We start from the raw sequence: 15,534 nt of genomic DNA on the forward strand, positions 1-15,534 counted from the left end.
CTGGCCTCATGTTTTAGAATCGCCCTTGGGTAGGGAGAAGGGGAAGGCTCTCTCTGTTGGTGAGCGCTCACAGAGTGAGCTCACAATGTGCTGTCTTTGTTTAAATCCTCATAGTGGTGTCGGGATGCAACATCCTGGACTTACTCTGGGGAGTTGGGCTGTGGCTGCCTTAACGAGTCTTTCATCTTTTTTTGTTTTTCATTCTCACAGTGAACAGAAATGTGTTAGACACCTGCATTTAATTTATACTTTTACAGGGCCAGGCGGTGGCGCACCTGATTAAGCGCACACATTACAGTGCACAAGGACCCCGGTTCAAGCCCTGGTCCCCACCTGCTGGGGGGAAGCTTCAGGATTGGTGTAGCAGGGCTGCAGGTGTCTTTCTGTCTCTCACCCTCTCTCCCTCTCCATTCTTCTCGATTTCTGGCTGTCTAATCAGTGAAGATAATTAAAACATAATTTATACTTTTACAACATGGTTACTAGCCATAGCTAGATGTTAAAGATACTGAAACAGGTTGAATTCTTTGCTCGTTTGGAACTTTACAATGGAATAAGACTATAAAGGGAATAATCAAGACATACAGTTTTATAGTTTTTTAAATGGTTGTTTATTATTTTTTAATTAAATTTATTGATTGGATAGAGACAGTCAGAAATCGAGAGGGAAGGGAGGGATAGAGAGGGTGAGAGACAGAGAGACACCTGCAGCACTGCTTCACCACTTGTGAAGCTCTCCCCCTGCAAGTGGGGGCTGGGGGCTCGAACCCAGGTCCTTGTGCATTGTAACATGTGCACTCAACCAGGTGCACCACCACCCGGCCCCACAGTTTAATGGCTTTATAAACTTACAGTTTTATAGAGCAAGGTCAGGAAAGGGTTCACCAGAGTCATCTGAGTAAAGATGTGAAATGGATGGGGAAAGGTGGCATATGAATATCTGGTAGAAGGGACAAGGAATGCAAAAATCCTGAAGCAGAACTATATCTTGTATATTCATGGAACAACATTTAGAACAATGTGACTACTGAATATAGCAAGGAAAATAAATTAAGACTTTCAGTTTGGTATGGGGTGCAGATACTATTAAGGGTATAGTAGAGAATTGGCTGGAATGGATGGGAAGCCTTTGGGAAGGGGGGAGGTTAACAGATGAATGATATGACCTGAATAAAAAAGAGAGTGTAAAAGAGAGAGAAAGAGAGAGAGATACACCTGCAGATCTGCTTCACTGCTTGTGAAGCTTCCTCCTTGTTTGTGGGAGCTAGGGCTCCAGTCCAGATTCTTGTGCACTGTATGTGTGCTCAGCTTAGGGTTTCACTGCCTGGTCCCCCTGATTTTTATTTCAGCAGGACCACTCTGGTTGATAATACTGAGAATAACATGTAGGGGAGCCTTTACATTTGAAGGGAGACCAGTTAATAAGCCATTGCAATAATTTAAATAAGAGAAAGAGTGTCTTGAAGCAGTATTCTAATAGTGTGGAGGTTGAGAGATAGTTAGTGCTTGGCATATAAGCCAGTAGGAATTGTTTACAGATTAGATTATGAAGAGAAAGAAAGGAGACAAAGGTGATGATATTGATTTTGGTCTGGATAATTATAAAGATGAGGGGTTGGGTGGTAGCGCAGTGGGTCACAAAGCACAAGGAACGACTGTAAGGATCCCAGTTTGAGCCCCCAGCTCCCCATCTGAAGGGGAGTTGCTTCACAAGCGGTGAAGCAGGTCTGCAGGTGTCTATCTCTCCCCCTCTCTGTTTTCCTCTCTTCTCTCGATTTCTCTGTCTCATCCAACAACAATAATAACAACAACAATAAACAACAAGGACAACAAAAGGGAAAAAAATAGCCTCCAGGACCAGTGTATTTGTAGTGCAGGCACCAAACCCCAGCGATAACTATGGAGGCAGAAAAAAAAAAGTTCATTTTACTATAATGGGAAACAAGTAAGTAAGTTGAGCAAATTTGGGCTGGGGAGAAAATGTAAGTCTACTTTTGGACTTACTAAATTTGAAATGGTTGTGAGACCTACAGGAGATTCAGTGTATTTGAGAGTGCAAAGGTTAGGGCAAAGACTAAATATTTAAATTTGGAGATTTTAGTGTATGACTGGTAATTAAAGCCAAGAGATCAGGCATGGTCATCTAGGGAGTAAGTATATTGAGTAGAAGAAAGAAGTTTTAGAATTGACCCCAGAGGTATTCTCAACATTTGGAAGTTGGGAAAATGAAGAGGAGTTAGAAATGGAGTCTTTGATGAACAGCCTTCCAGGAAGTTAGAGTACAACGTCCTGGAAGACAGATGCAAATATTTTAGGATAAAGGGTATAATTAGATGCATGGAATATTGTAGACCTGGGAAGTAAGATAAGGACTGAGAACTGATTATAGTACTTAGCGATATGAAGATCATTAATGGTCTAGATGAAAGCAGCTTTTGGGGAGTGGTGAGAATGAAAGTATTATAGGAGTGGGTTAAAGAACACTATCCAGAGGAATTAAAATAGCAGATATAGGCAGATCTTTCAAGATTTAGTGTTAGACCTTGGAGTTTCTACAATAGAGTTAAAGGAACACAGTGTACTTTTGCAGAGCATAGTTAGAAGTATATGCTTTATCAAAGAAATAGATGTCTAGGCCTTAACTTTACCTTCTAAAACTAATTCTAAAAGTAAAAACTAATTCTTAAACTACTTCCCAGAATGAAATAGGATGATAAAGTTCAAAATTGAAAATGATCTCAGTCTTCTTCTATTCCTCCTCCCCCTTCTTCTTGTACTGTGTAGGTTTGCTTCCTCCTTTAGTTCTGCTTCCTTAAAACAGGAAAAGAAACAGGGCTGAAACTCGAGTGAAGCAAGGAGGCCCTTGCTAGTGTAAGTTCAGGGCCAGTACTTGGAAGATCCTGAGAATGAGTGTCACCTTAAGTTTTGTGTCCCAAGTTCTTCAGTTGTGCTGATGAAAAGTCCTAAAGCAAAGTCAGATTTCCAAGAAATTTGAATTAACTCCAGATGTTCCAAATGATAAGGGAAGAAATATATACCTCAACTTACCTGTTACTATTATTACTTTTTTATCAGAGCAGTACTCAGTTCAGCTCTGGTTTATGGTGATGCTAGAGATTGAACCTAGGAACTTTGGTGCCTCAGGCATGGAAGTCTTTTGCATAACACCTATGCTATTTTACCAGCTGGCCTACTTATTTTTCAGTGGTAGATTTGATATCTCAGTTATATTTCATGAGGTTTTTGAAGAAGTGAAAATTTTTTTCTGATAATAATCAGTACACAAATACTACTTCAGTTTTTACTTTAATTCAGTTATTATTTTATCAGAGCATTGCTCAGTTGTGGTTTATGATGGTGCCAGGGATTTAACCTGAGATCTTCAAGCCTTGGACATGAAAGTTGGAGACTGGGAGCCGGGCGGTAGCGCAGCGGGTTAAGCGCAGGTGGCGCTAAGCAGTGAAGCAGATCTGCAGGTGTCTGTCTTTCTCTCCTCCTCTCTGTCTTCCCCTCCTCTCTCCATTTCTCTCTGTCCTATCCAAGGACGATGACATCAACTACAACAACAATAAAAAGACAACAAGGGCAACAAAAAGGAAGATAAATAAATAAAATTACAAAAAAAAAAAAAAAAGAAAGTTGGAGACTTGGGTTATTTCCACATTTGGGCTGTACAAATAGCGAACATTGTCATTAATGTAGCTGTGCATAGCTCTCTTTGGATAAGTATTTTTGTGTTCTTTGGATAGATGCCTAAGGAGATAAAGTGCCAAATAATATGGTAGGTTCATTTTTAACTTTTTGAGGAATCTTCTGACTCCTCCTTAGAGACTGGACCAATTTACTTTCCCATCAGCAGTGTAAAAGGGGTTCCTTTCTTTCTACCTCCTTCCAACAGTTTCACTTCTTTCTCCCTTCCTCCCTTCCTTCCTTCCTTTCTCTGTTTTCTTTCTTTCTTTCTTTCTTTCTTTCTTTCTTTCTTTCTTTCTTTCTTTCTTTCTTCAGAGAAGTCAAAGAGGCAAAGAGAGAGAGGGATAGAGAGAGAAAGGAAGGAGACTATAGCACCAGCAGAGACAGAGAAATGTGGGAAGAGGGGAGAGAAAGAAAGAGATTTGCCACATTGCTCTACTGCTTGCAAACTTTTCCTTGATCCTGGGTCCTTTCACATGGTAACTTGTAAGCTCTACTTGGTGCACCACACCCAGCCTCTTTGAGCATTTTTTTTTTTCATATGTTTGTTGGCCATCTGAACATCTCTTTGGTGAATAACCATCTCTTAATGTCGTTGATCTTTTGTATTGCTTTTTTTTTTTTTTTTTTTAAAGTTTTGGGATAGAACAAAGAGAAATTGGGAGGGGAGGGGAAGATAAAGAGGAAGAGAGAAAGACAGACACTTGCAGACCTGCTTCACCCCTTGTGAAGCGGACCCCCTTCCCCCCCCTGCAGGTGGGAAGCTGGGTGCTTGAACTTGGGTCCTTATATTTCATACTATGTGTGCTTAACCCGGTGTGCTACTGCTCGGGCCCAAAATATTTTTATTTATTATTGGATAGAGACAGAGAGAAATTGAGAGAGGAGGGGTAGGTAGAGAGGGAGAGAGACAGAGAGACACCTGCAGCCCTGCTTCACCACTCATAAGCTTTCCCCCTGCAGATGGGCACCAGGGGCTTGAACCTGGTTTCTTGCATACTGTAATGTGAGTGCTTAATCAGTTATGCCACTGCCTGGCCCCTATAAATATATTTTCTTCTGGTTTATGTTGATGCCTGGGATTGAACTTGAAACTTGGTAGTCTTAGGTATGAAAGTTTTTTTTTTTTTTTTTTTTGTTTGTTTTTACCAGAACACTGCTCAGCTCTGGCTTATGGTGGTTCGGGGGACTGAACCTGGGACTTTGGATCTCAGGCATGAAAGACTCTTTGCATAACTATTATCCTAGCTACCCCCACCCTCTTTTTTTGCATAATCATTTTGATATCTCCCAGGTGAGGAACAAATAGACATTTTTTTCTTTTAAAAATATTTATTTATTTTGGACAGAAACAGAGAAATTGAAAGGAGAAAGGGACACACACTTCACTGCTTGTGAAACTTCTCCCCTGCAGGTGAGGACTGGGGGCTTGATCCTGGATCCTTGCACATGGGAATGTGTTTGCTCTACAGGTGCACCACTGTTCACCCCCCCTTTTTTTTTTCTAAATTTTAAAATATTTATTTATTTATTCCCTTTTGTTGCCCTTGTTTTTATTGTTGTAGTTATTATTGTTGTTGTCATTGGTATTGTTGTTGCTGGATAGGACAGAGAGAAATGGAGAGAGATGGGGAAGACAGAGAGGAGGAGAGAAAGACAGACACTTGCAGACCTGCTTCACCGCCTGTGAAGCGATTCCCCTGCTGGTGGGGAGACGGGAGCTATCCTTAATGCTGGTCCTTGAGCTTTGCACCATGTGCGCTTAACCCACTGTGCTACCTCCCAACCCCCCCTTTTTTTTTTAAAAAAAAGATAGAAATATAGAGGTCAAGAGGCAGAGAGTGAAGGAGACCACATAACGGAAGCTTCCTTCTTTGTGGTGAGGGCTCTGCCAAGAATGTAAAAAGGATAATATAGGGGACTAGGCAGTGGCACACCTGGTTAAGTGCACACACTACAGTGCACAAGGACCCAGGTTCAAGCCCCTGGTGGGAACCTACAAGGGAAAAGCTTCATGAGTGGTGAAGTAGAGCTGCAGGTGTTTCTTTGTCTTTCTCCCTCTCTACCTCCTCCTCCCCTCTCAATTATAATAAATACATATAATTAAAAATGAAGTACCAAAAATTATTTTTAAATAAATACTGTTTTGATTCATGAGTTTTCTTTCTTCCCTTCACTGTCTAGGAGATAGCTGTTGTAACCCCTTAAGCATGGGTGCTATTAAAAAGATGGTTGAGAGTAAAATACCTGGAATCTACATCTTATCCTTAGAGATTGGGAAGACTCTGATGGAGGTAAGGCTGTTCTGTTCTTCTGAAGGTTTGCTGACTGATTTCATAGAGTCAGTACTATTAAAATGCTACTTTATATTTTTTAGCAGCAAATCATACAATCATACTTTAGCTTTTAAGTTAGTTATGTGAAGACACCAACCTGAAAGAATCAGAGAAGATGCCAGTATATATTTTTTCTGTTGGTCTGCTTCTAAATTCTGCTTCTAAGACCCCTTCTGTTTCATTGGTTTAATCCCCCCTGCTTAACACTGTATTCTATTTACATAACCACTGTTAACTAAGCACAACCCTGCCTCCAGGGCATTGGTTTAATCCCCACTGTTTTGCATGCTTTTTACTTCTCCCCACCCCCTATCCTATGTACATCCTCTTTGGACCTGACACTTCCACCTCAGGATATATAAGGACAGGATTGTGATTAGAGATAGCTTAGATTGCGCTGCGTTCCACAGCGCAATAAAGACTGAACTGCATACCACTCAGCGATGAGTCCCTGGTCGTCTCTCTCTCCCGCCTGCGAAGCCAGCCCAGCATAATGGCACCGAACAGGGACTGGGATTTTTCTATACCATACTTTCATTCCTCAGTGGCTTCTCTTTTATTACTATTATTATTATTTTCAATCAAATCACTTTATTAAGGAAATGTTGATTGATAAGATTTTTGTTATAGGAATGTAGTTTTCCATCTCCCCAAAGTAACTTTCTGAACCCCTTGCCCACCACCAGATTGTTACCTTATTCAACAGTAAGGACACTGGGCCCTCAACTTGGCTCTTAACTCTTCCTCTCTCTCGCTTTTGAGTTCATGGATCTGCTGAAACAGACCACAGCTTATTCATTCTTTGCCCTGTATTTACCATTGGTTTCTTTATTTCTTTTCATTTTTAATATTTTCTTCAAGAGCACTGCTCAGCTCTAGCTTATGGTGATTGATCCTGTGGCCTTGGAGCCTCATACATGAGAGTATTTATTTATTTATTTATTTATTTAATAAAGACAGAGAGAAGTTAAGAGAGGAGGGGAGATAGAGAAAGAGACAGACACCTGCAGCTCTGCTTCACCACTTGTGAAGCTTTCCCCCTGCAGGTGGGGACCAGGAGCTTGAACCTAGGACCTTGTACATGGTAACAGGTGCACTTAACCAGGTGTACTACCATCTGGCCCCAGCATGAAAGCCTTTTTGCATAACCATTACACAGTGTCCCTCACCTGATTTGTTTCTTAAATTCTGCTTATGACTTAGATAATCTGGAATTCCTCCTTCTCTTCTGGCCTGTTTCACTGAGCATGATTCCCTGCAGTTCCATTTTTGTTAAAACAAAAGTGTGACTTGTCTTTTAGGATGTGGAGAACAGCTTCTTCATGAATGTCAATTCCCAAGTATCAGTAGTGTGCCAGATTCTTGCAAAGGATCCAGAATTTCAGCAAGGCTACAATGCTATGGGATTCTCCCAGGGTGGTCAGTTTCTGTAAGTTTCTTGCTGTTACATCATACCACTTAGATGGGACTGTTTTTTTTCTTTTATTCATATCCAATCTTCTGATTTCTTTTGATATCTCCTATTTTGGCAGGTTTGCTATTCTAAAATGCCCCCCTGTAAGAAAATTTATGGAACACAATTCATTTCCTATGGAAGAATAAAGATTTTTGCTTGACTGTGTCATAGGAAAAATCCTGAAACTCTGTGGCTTTAGGAAACCACAGAGAATTAAGTAGCCTAATTGGGGAAGTGATTATGGATGATACATTTCCATCTGACAGAGCTATATATCTTTTTTTCTCTACCCAGGAGGGCAGTGGCTCAGAGATGCCCATCACCTCCCATGGTCAATCTGATCTCAGTTGGGGGACAACATCAAGGTAACTCTGGCCTCATTTTATTCTGTCTTAAGCCACGTGAACAAAGATTTAAAAAAAAAAATTTCTAGTCGCTCTATCTGTATAACAATTCAAGCATTCATGAGAAATCTTGTTATTTTCAGTTTATGGCAAGCTAGCCCACAGTGATGAAGAAATAGGAAGAGACTTAGGATTAGCAGCCTGGAATACTGGTGAATCAGAGATTAATATATATATTTATTTAAAAAAATTTTTTTTAGGTTAACATATTTTTTAAAAGAATTAATTCATGTATTCATGGGAAAATAGAGAGAGAGAAGGAACCAGAAATCACTCCACACGTGCTGCTGGGGATTGAACTCAGGACCTCATGCTTGAGAGTCCAATGCTTTATACACTGCACCATCTCCCAGACATGTAGATTGATATTTGCAGTTTTGATCACAATGGCCCTATAATACAATATGAGACCTGGGAGTTTGATGTGATATTTATTTAATTTAATTAATTAATTTATTGGATAGAGACAGAGCAATTGAGAGGGGTGGGAAAGATAGTGAGGAAGAGAAACAGAGACACCTGTAGCCCTGCTTCACCACCCGTGAAGCTTTCCCCCTGCAGGTGGTGACCAGGGACTTGAACCCAGGTCTTTGCACTTAACCAGGTCCACCACCACCTGGCCGCAGAATTAGTGCTTTAAGGGTGAGGGAGACAGCATAATGGTTATGCAAAGAGACTTTCATTCCTGAGGCTCCGAAGTCCTCTGTTCAATTCCTGAACCACCCTATGCCAGAGCTGAGCAGTGCTCTGGTAAGACACAGTTAGTGCTTGAAAGTTCTTCTTCCTTTCTTTCTTTCTTTCTTCCTTTCTTTCTCTCTGTTTATTATTATTATTATTGAGAGAGAAGAGCTGGGAGATTTTCATCCAATAGATCACACAGTTTACCATACATAAGGACCCATGCTTGGGGGGCCAGGTGGTGGCGCACCTGGTTAAGTGCACACATTACAGTGCATAAGGACTCAGGTTCAAGCCCCTGGTTCCCACCTGCAGGGGGAAAGCTTCACAAGTGGTGAAGCAGGGCTGCAGGTGTCTCTCTTTTTTCCTCTCTAGCTCCCTCTCCACTCTCAATTTCTCTGTCTCTATCCAATAATAAATAAATAATAATAAAAAAAACCCACAGTCGGAGCCCAAGCATCACATAGGAGTGCCACACACAGAGGAAGCTTTATGAGTGTTGGATGGTGATGTGGTGTCTCTCCTCTCTCTGTCACTCTCTTTCCTGAACTCTGTTGCTCTCTATCTGATATTAAGAGGGAAAGAAAGAATTCTCTGGGAGCAGTGGGATCTTGTAGATACAAAAAAAGCTCCAGTGGCTAAAAAGAAGAAAAGAAAAAGATTTCAGATTTCCATTCTACTATTTCATGGGGTTCTAGGGATTGAACTCAGGACTTCCCATATGCAATGCATATGCTCTGCCAGAAGCTACTTTATGTTTTTGCTATTGGGGCTTTCTGGGCCTGTGCAATTCTGTTGCTACTGGTGGATTCTCTCTCTCTCTTTTATTATCAGTAGAGACAGAGAGGGAGAAGGAAGAGAGACACCACAGCACTGCTCTACTACTTGTGAAATTTCTCCTGGGAATGATGCTTCTTTGTGGTTCTGAGGTCTTGTATCTGAGTCCTTGCACAAGATGAAGTGTGTGCTTTACGGGGTGAGCTATCCCCTGACCCGCTGGAATATACTTATTATTTTTTTTTAATTCATTTTTATTGCCATCAGGGTTATTGCTGGAGCTCTGTGCCTGCATAATTAATCCACCACTCTGGGCATCCACCCCCCCTTCTTTCCTTTTTTGTTTTTCCCCCTTTTGTTGCCCTTGTTGTAGCCTTGTTGTGGTTATTATTGTTGTTGATGTCGTTCGTTGTTGGATAGGACAGGGAGAAATGGAGAGAGGAGGGGAAGACAGAAAGTGGAAGAGAAAGATAGACACCTCCAGACCTGCTTCACCGCCTGTGACTCAACTGCCCTGCAGGTGCGGAGCTGGGGGCTCAAACGGGGATCCTTATGCGGGTCCTTGCACTTTGTGCCACGTAGGCTTAACCCATTGTGCTGCCGCTGGAACCCACTTTTTTTCTTTTCTTTTCTTTTCTTTTCTTTTCTTTTCTTTTCTTTCTTTCTTTTGATAGAGGCAGGAAGAAATTGAGGGAGGGAGGAGGTAGAGGACAAGGAGGAGAGACATCTGCAACATTGCTTCAGCATTCTTTTTTTTTTTTTTTCCCCTCCAGGGTTATTGCTGGGCTCGGTGCCTGCACCATGAATCCACCGCTCCTGGAGGCCATTTTTTTCCCCTTTTTGTTGCCCTTGTTGTTGTAGACTCGTTGTGGTTATTATTATTGCCATTGTTGATGTTTTTCATTGTTGGATAGGACAGAGAAATGGAGAGAGGAGGGGAAGACAGAGAGGGGGAGAGAAAGATAGACACCTGCAGACCTGCTTCACCGCCTGTGAAGCGACTCCCCTGCAGGTGGGGAGCCGGGGGCTCGAACCGGGATCTTTACACCGGCCGGGATCCTTACGCCGGTCCCGCGCTCTGCGCCACATGCGCTCAAACCCCCCCCCCCCCCCCCCCCCCCCCCCCCCCCCCGCTTCAGCATTCTTAAAGCTTATCCCATGTATAGGTATAGACCAGGACCTTGAACCTGGGTCTGAAAATAAAGTACTAGTATTATTCAAATGAAGAAGCTGATAGAAACAACTTACCCATTCATTCATTTATTTATTTATTCATTCATTCATTCATTTCATTTGGCAAACATTCTATAAACAAGATAGACAAGTTCCATACCTTCTTATAACTTCCATTCTAGGGGCAGGGTGAGTGGGTGGGTGGGTGTGTGGGAAATAAGACATGAAATGAGTAAGCAAACAAAATAAATGCAGATAGTGGTAAAATAAGAGAGCACTTTTGAGATGGAGAGTGCCTGTATTGGTTACAGGTGCGGGCTCCAGAGTCAAACTGCCTGTGCTCATATTCTGAATGTCTCACAAATTAATATTGGACATTATATTTAGACTCTTTATTACAGAGTTTTCTATTTGTAATAGGAGGCAAACGATGATTCTACTCCAGAGTGCAATTAAGGATTAGTTTCTTGGTCATATAAACTTGGAATTGATGGTGCCCACTCCCACCCCCAGTGTTCTTGATGAGGGTGAAAGTTTGACTGGGGAGAAGGAAGGAAGTGGTATTGGGTATCACTTGAGTTAGAGTAGTCAGATAAGACTTTAAACAATTTTTTATCATGATTTTTTAATATATGTATATATTGATTTATTGCCTTTTGTTGCCCTTGTTGTTTTATTGTTGTTGTTATTGATGTCATTGTTGGATAGGACAGACAGAAATGGAGAGAGGAGGGGAAGACAGAGAGGGGGAGAGAAAGATAGACACCTGTAGACCTGCTTCACCACCTGTGAAGCGATTCCCCTTCAGTCAGGGAGCTGGGGGCTCGAACCGGGATCCTTATGCCGGTCCTTGCGCTTTGTGCCACGTGCACTTAATATTATTATTTTTTATTATTTATTGCATAGAGACAGCCAAAAATTGAGAGGGAAGGGGGTGGTAGAGAGGGAGAGACACAGACACCTGCAACACTGCTTCACCACTCACAAAGCTTTCCCCTCGCAGGTGGGGATCAAACCTGTGTCCTTGTGCATTGTAACGTGTGTGCTCCACCAGATACTCCACCACTCAGCTTCCCACATAGGACTTTTTTTTTTTTTAATTTTTTTTTTTTTTTTTTTTAACCAGAGCACTGCTCAGCTCTGGCTTATGGTGGTGCAGGGGATTGAACCTGGAACTTTGGAGCCTCAGGCATGAGAGTATCTTTGCATAACCATTATGCTGTCTCCCCCGCCCTTTTTTTTTTTTAAACATTTATTTATTCCATTTTGTTGCCATTTTTTGTTGTTGTAGTTATTATTGTTGTTATTGATGTCATTGTTGGTTAGGGCAGAGAGAAATAGAGAGAGGAGGGGAAGACAGAGGGGGAGAGAAAGATAGACACCTACAGACCTGCTTCATTGCTTGTGAAGCGACTCCCCTGTAGGTGGGGAACCAGGGGCTCGAACCGGGATCCTTATGCCGGTCCTTGAGCTTTGCGCCATGTGTACTTAACCCGCTGCGCTACCACCTGACTCCCACAGATAAAGTTAAAACCTGAAATAAGAGAATGAGGCAGCCACTGAAGCATTAACAGAAATACTTCTTCCATGGAGAAGCAGGAGCAAAGGTCCTTAGGCAGAACAGAGTGGGAGCTCCAGGAATAAGTTGGTTATATCAACTCTCAATATATTCTTTTCTTGAGAGTTAAATGAGTAGAGACAGAATGGTGGCACACCTGGTTGAGCACACACATTACAATGCACAACACTGGGGTTCAAGCCCTAGTCCCTACTTATTGGGGGTGAGGGTGGGCTTCACTAGCAAAGAAGCAATACTATAGGTGTCACTCTCTTTCAATCTCCCCCTTCTCGCTCAATTTCTTTTTTTTTTTAAATTTATTTCTTTATTGGGGAATTAATGTTTTACATTCACCAGTAAATACAATAGTTTGTACATGCATAACATTCCCCAGTTTCCCATTTAACAATACAACCCCCACTTTTTTTAATGTATATTTTATTTACTTAGTATTGGATAAAGACAGGGAATTTGAGAGGAGAGGGGGAGACAAAGAGGGAAAGAGACAGATACCTACAGCCCTGCTTCACTGCTCATGAAGCCTTTCCCCTGCAGATGAGGACCAGGGGCTTCGACCCACATCCTTGCACACTGTATTGTGTGTACTTAACCAGGTATGCCACCACCTGGCCCCCTCTCAATGTTTTATCAAAGGACAGGGGTAGATAGCATAATGGTTATGCAAAGAGACTCTCATGCATGAGGCTCTGAAGTCCCAGGTTCAAGTCCCTGTACCACCATAAACCAGAGCTGAGCAGTGCTCTGGAAAAGAAAAAGAAAAAAACATTAAATTAGATAAAAATTGTAAAGGAGAGTTAAATGAGTGAGGTCAGGATCTAGCTATGGTTTGATACTAACTTGCGTAGTGCCTGACACTGAGTAGTACTTAGTACATGATTACTGAAAGGAACGGATATTTATCTTCTAGGTGTTTTTGGGTTGCCCCGATGCCCAGGAAAGAGTTCTCATATCTGTGACCTGATCAGGAAAACACTGAATACTGGGGCTTACAACAAAGCTATTCAAGAACGGTATGTATGGTTAGCTGAAAAGGATGCAGAACTGTCTCTGCATGGAAAGATCTGGTTTTCATGCTACCAGGGATTCTGGGAGTAGTAGCAGGTGACATTCAGATGAGATACCTTTTTGGAGATAGTTCTCTACTATCTGCTCATATTTATTTATTTATTTTTATTATTTATCTCCAGGGTTATCACTTTGATTATCACTACCATTAATTTTTTTTTCCTTTTAGTTAGAGAGAGAGAGAGATGGAGAGAAAGGGAGAGATACTTCACAAGCTCCACTGCTTGTGAAGCTTCCCAGATGTGGGCGCTGCTATGTGATGGCTGGTGGTTTGAACTCAGGTCCTTTTGCATGGTAATTGCTGCTGTGCCCTCTCTCTCTCTCTCTGACTCTGTCTCTAGAAAATAAATTGCATGACATACCTAAACCAGAATCCTGAAAAACTAGTACAGTCGCTTAACAATGTGATAAAATGCACTGTGATTAAAAGGTTAGACCTAGGGGGTCAGGCAGTAGTGCAGCGGGTTAAGAGCACTTGACCTGAAGCACAGGGACCAGCATTAGGATACCAGTTTGATCCCCCAGCTCCTCACCTGCAGGGGGGTTGCCTTACAAGTGGTGAAGCAGGTCTTCAGGTGTCTGTCTTTCTCTCTCCCTCTCTGTCTTCCCCTCCTCTGTCCATTACTCTCTGTCCTGTCCAATAACAACAACATCGGTGGCAACAATAACGACAACAAGGTAACAAGGTCAACAAAATGGGAAAAATAGCCTGCAGGAGCAGTGGATTCATAGTGCAGGCATCGAGCCCAAGCGATAACTCTGGAGGTCATAATAATAACAACAATAAAAAAAACCCCAAACAAACAAAAAATGGTTAGACCTCTACCCCTTGCCAGGCTAGCAAGGGGAGTGGCACAATGGCTGAGAGAGATGGTTGGGTGAAGAAGAGATGCAGGTGGTACTATCTGAGCTGTATCTTTTTTCCTCCAGGATTTTGTTGATGATCTCTTTTGATTTAATTTAATTTTTTTATTTTCAGCTATGGCTTATGGTGGTGAAGGGGTGGGGGGGATTGAGCCTGGTACTTCGGAGCCTCAGGCATGACCGTCTGTTTGCATAACCATTGTGCTATCTACCCCTGCCCATTGATGATCTCTTTTGTAGGTGAGTTTTATTTTCCTTACAGGTCAAGGCCTGGGGCTTGAAGGTTCTAGTCTTGTTCTTTTGAAGTCTCTTTGTGACTTATACACGGGAGCCAGTCCCAGGAGTTTTTTTGTTTTTTTTTTTACCAGAGCTCTACTCAGCTGTGGCTTATGGTGGTATGGTGGTCCAGGGGATTGAACCTGGGACTTTGGAGCCTCAGGCATGAGAGTCTTTTTACATAGCCATTGTGCTAGCCACCTCCCACCCTATCCCAGGCATTTTGGCGGACATGCATGTTGGTCACCTTCATTTCTTTTTCTTCCTGCAGCCTGGTGCAAGCAGAGTACTGGCATGACCCTATAAAGGAGGATACATACCGCAACCATAGTATCTTCTTGGCAGATATTAACCAGGAGAGGGTGAGCACCCAATCCAGTCTACCACATCTGTGCATCCATTTTGTTTTCTTTATTCAGTATATTATAAACTGATCAACAGTGATTGTTTAAGTTATCCTGGGCAGATCTTAGGAAGTACAAGTTCTATTGTGGGGGAGGCAGTGCGTACAAGATGCAGTTTATTTGAGAGAGGCTGAGTTTTATTTGACTTTCTTTATGTCCTTTCTCTTGGTGTTCAAGCAGGGTGAACTGAATAAGTTGCTAGCTGTTTTTTCTTTCTTTTTTAAATTTAGATTTATTTATGTTTACTTATTTTCTTTTTTAAAAATTTAAAAAAATATTTATTTACTTATTCCCTTTTGTTGCCCTTGTTGTTTTATTGTTGTAGTTATTATTATTGTTGTTGTCATTGTTGGATAGGACAGAGAGAAATGGAGAGAGGAGGAGAAGATAGGGAGAGAGAAAGATAGACACCTGCAGGCCTGTTTCAATGCTTGTGAAGCGACTCCCCTGCAGGTCGGGAGCTGGGGGCTCGAACCGGGATCTTTATGCTGGTCCTTGCGCTTTGCGCCATATGCGCTTAACCCATTGAGCTACTGCCCAACACCCTATTTTTACTTATTATTTTCTTAACAGAGCTCTGCTCAGCTCTGGCTTATGGTGGTGTGGAGGACTGAACCTGGGACTTTGTAGCCTCAGGCACAAGAGTCCCTTTGCATAACCATTATGCTATCTCTCATGCCCTTCATTTTATTTTTATACCAAGGTACTACTCAGCTCTGATTTATGTTAGTGTGGGGGATTAAACCTAGGACTTTGGAGCTTCAGACCGGAAAGTCTTTGCATGATCTTTAAGCTATGTCTCCCACTTGCAAGCTGTCTTAAGTGGAACTTC

The 15,534-nt window shown here is 42.0% G+C and overlaps 1 protein-coding gene across 1 annotated transcript in view; it reads left to right on the forward strand.

Moving 5' to 3' along the window:
* The window catches only part of PPT1 (palmitoyl-protein thioesterase 1), a 28,003-nt gene that overhangs the window by 262 nt on the left and 12,207 nt on the right, over positions 1-15,534 (forward strand). The window contains exons 2-6 of the mRNA XM_060206147.1: positions 5,875-5,984; positions 7,328-7,455; positions 7,777-7,847; positions 13,001-13,103; positions 14,570-14,660. Of these exons, the coding sequence (XP_060062130.1) occupies positions 5,875-5,984; positions 7,328-7,455; positions 7,777-7,847; positions 13,001-13,103; positions 14,570-14,660 (503 nt within the window). The remainder of the gene's footprint in view (positions 1-5,874; positions 5,985-7,327; positions 7,456-7,776; positions 7,848-13,000; positions 13,104-14,569; positions 14,661-15,534) is intronic.

Source organism: Erinaceus europaeus, chromosome 13 (assembly GCF_950295315.1).
Source record: "Erinaceus europaeus chromosome 13, mEriEur2.1, whole genome shotgun sequence".
Classification (NCBI taxonomy): Eukaryota; Metazoa; Chordata; class Mammalia; order Eulipotyphla; family Erinaceidae; genus Erinaceus; species Erinaceus europaeus.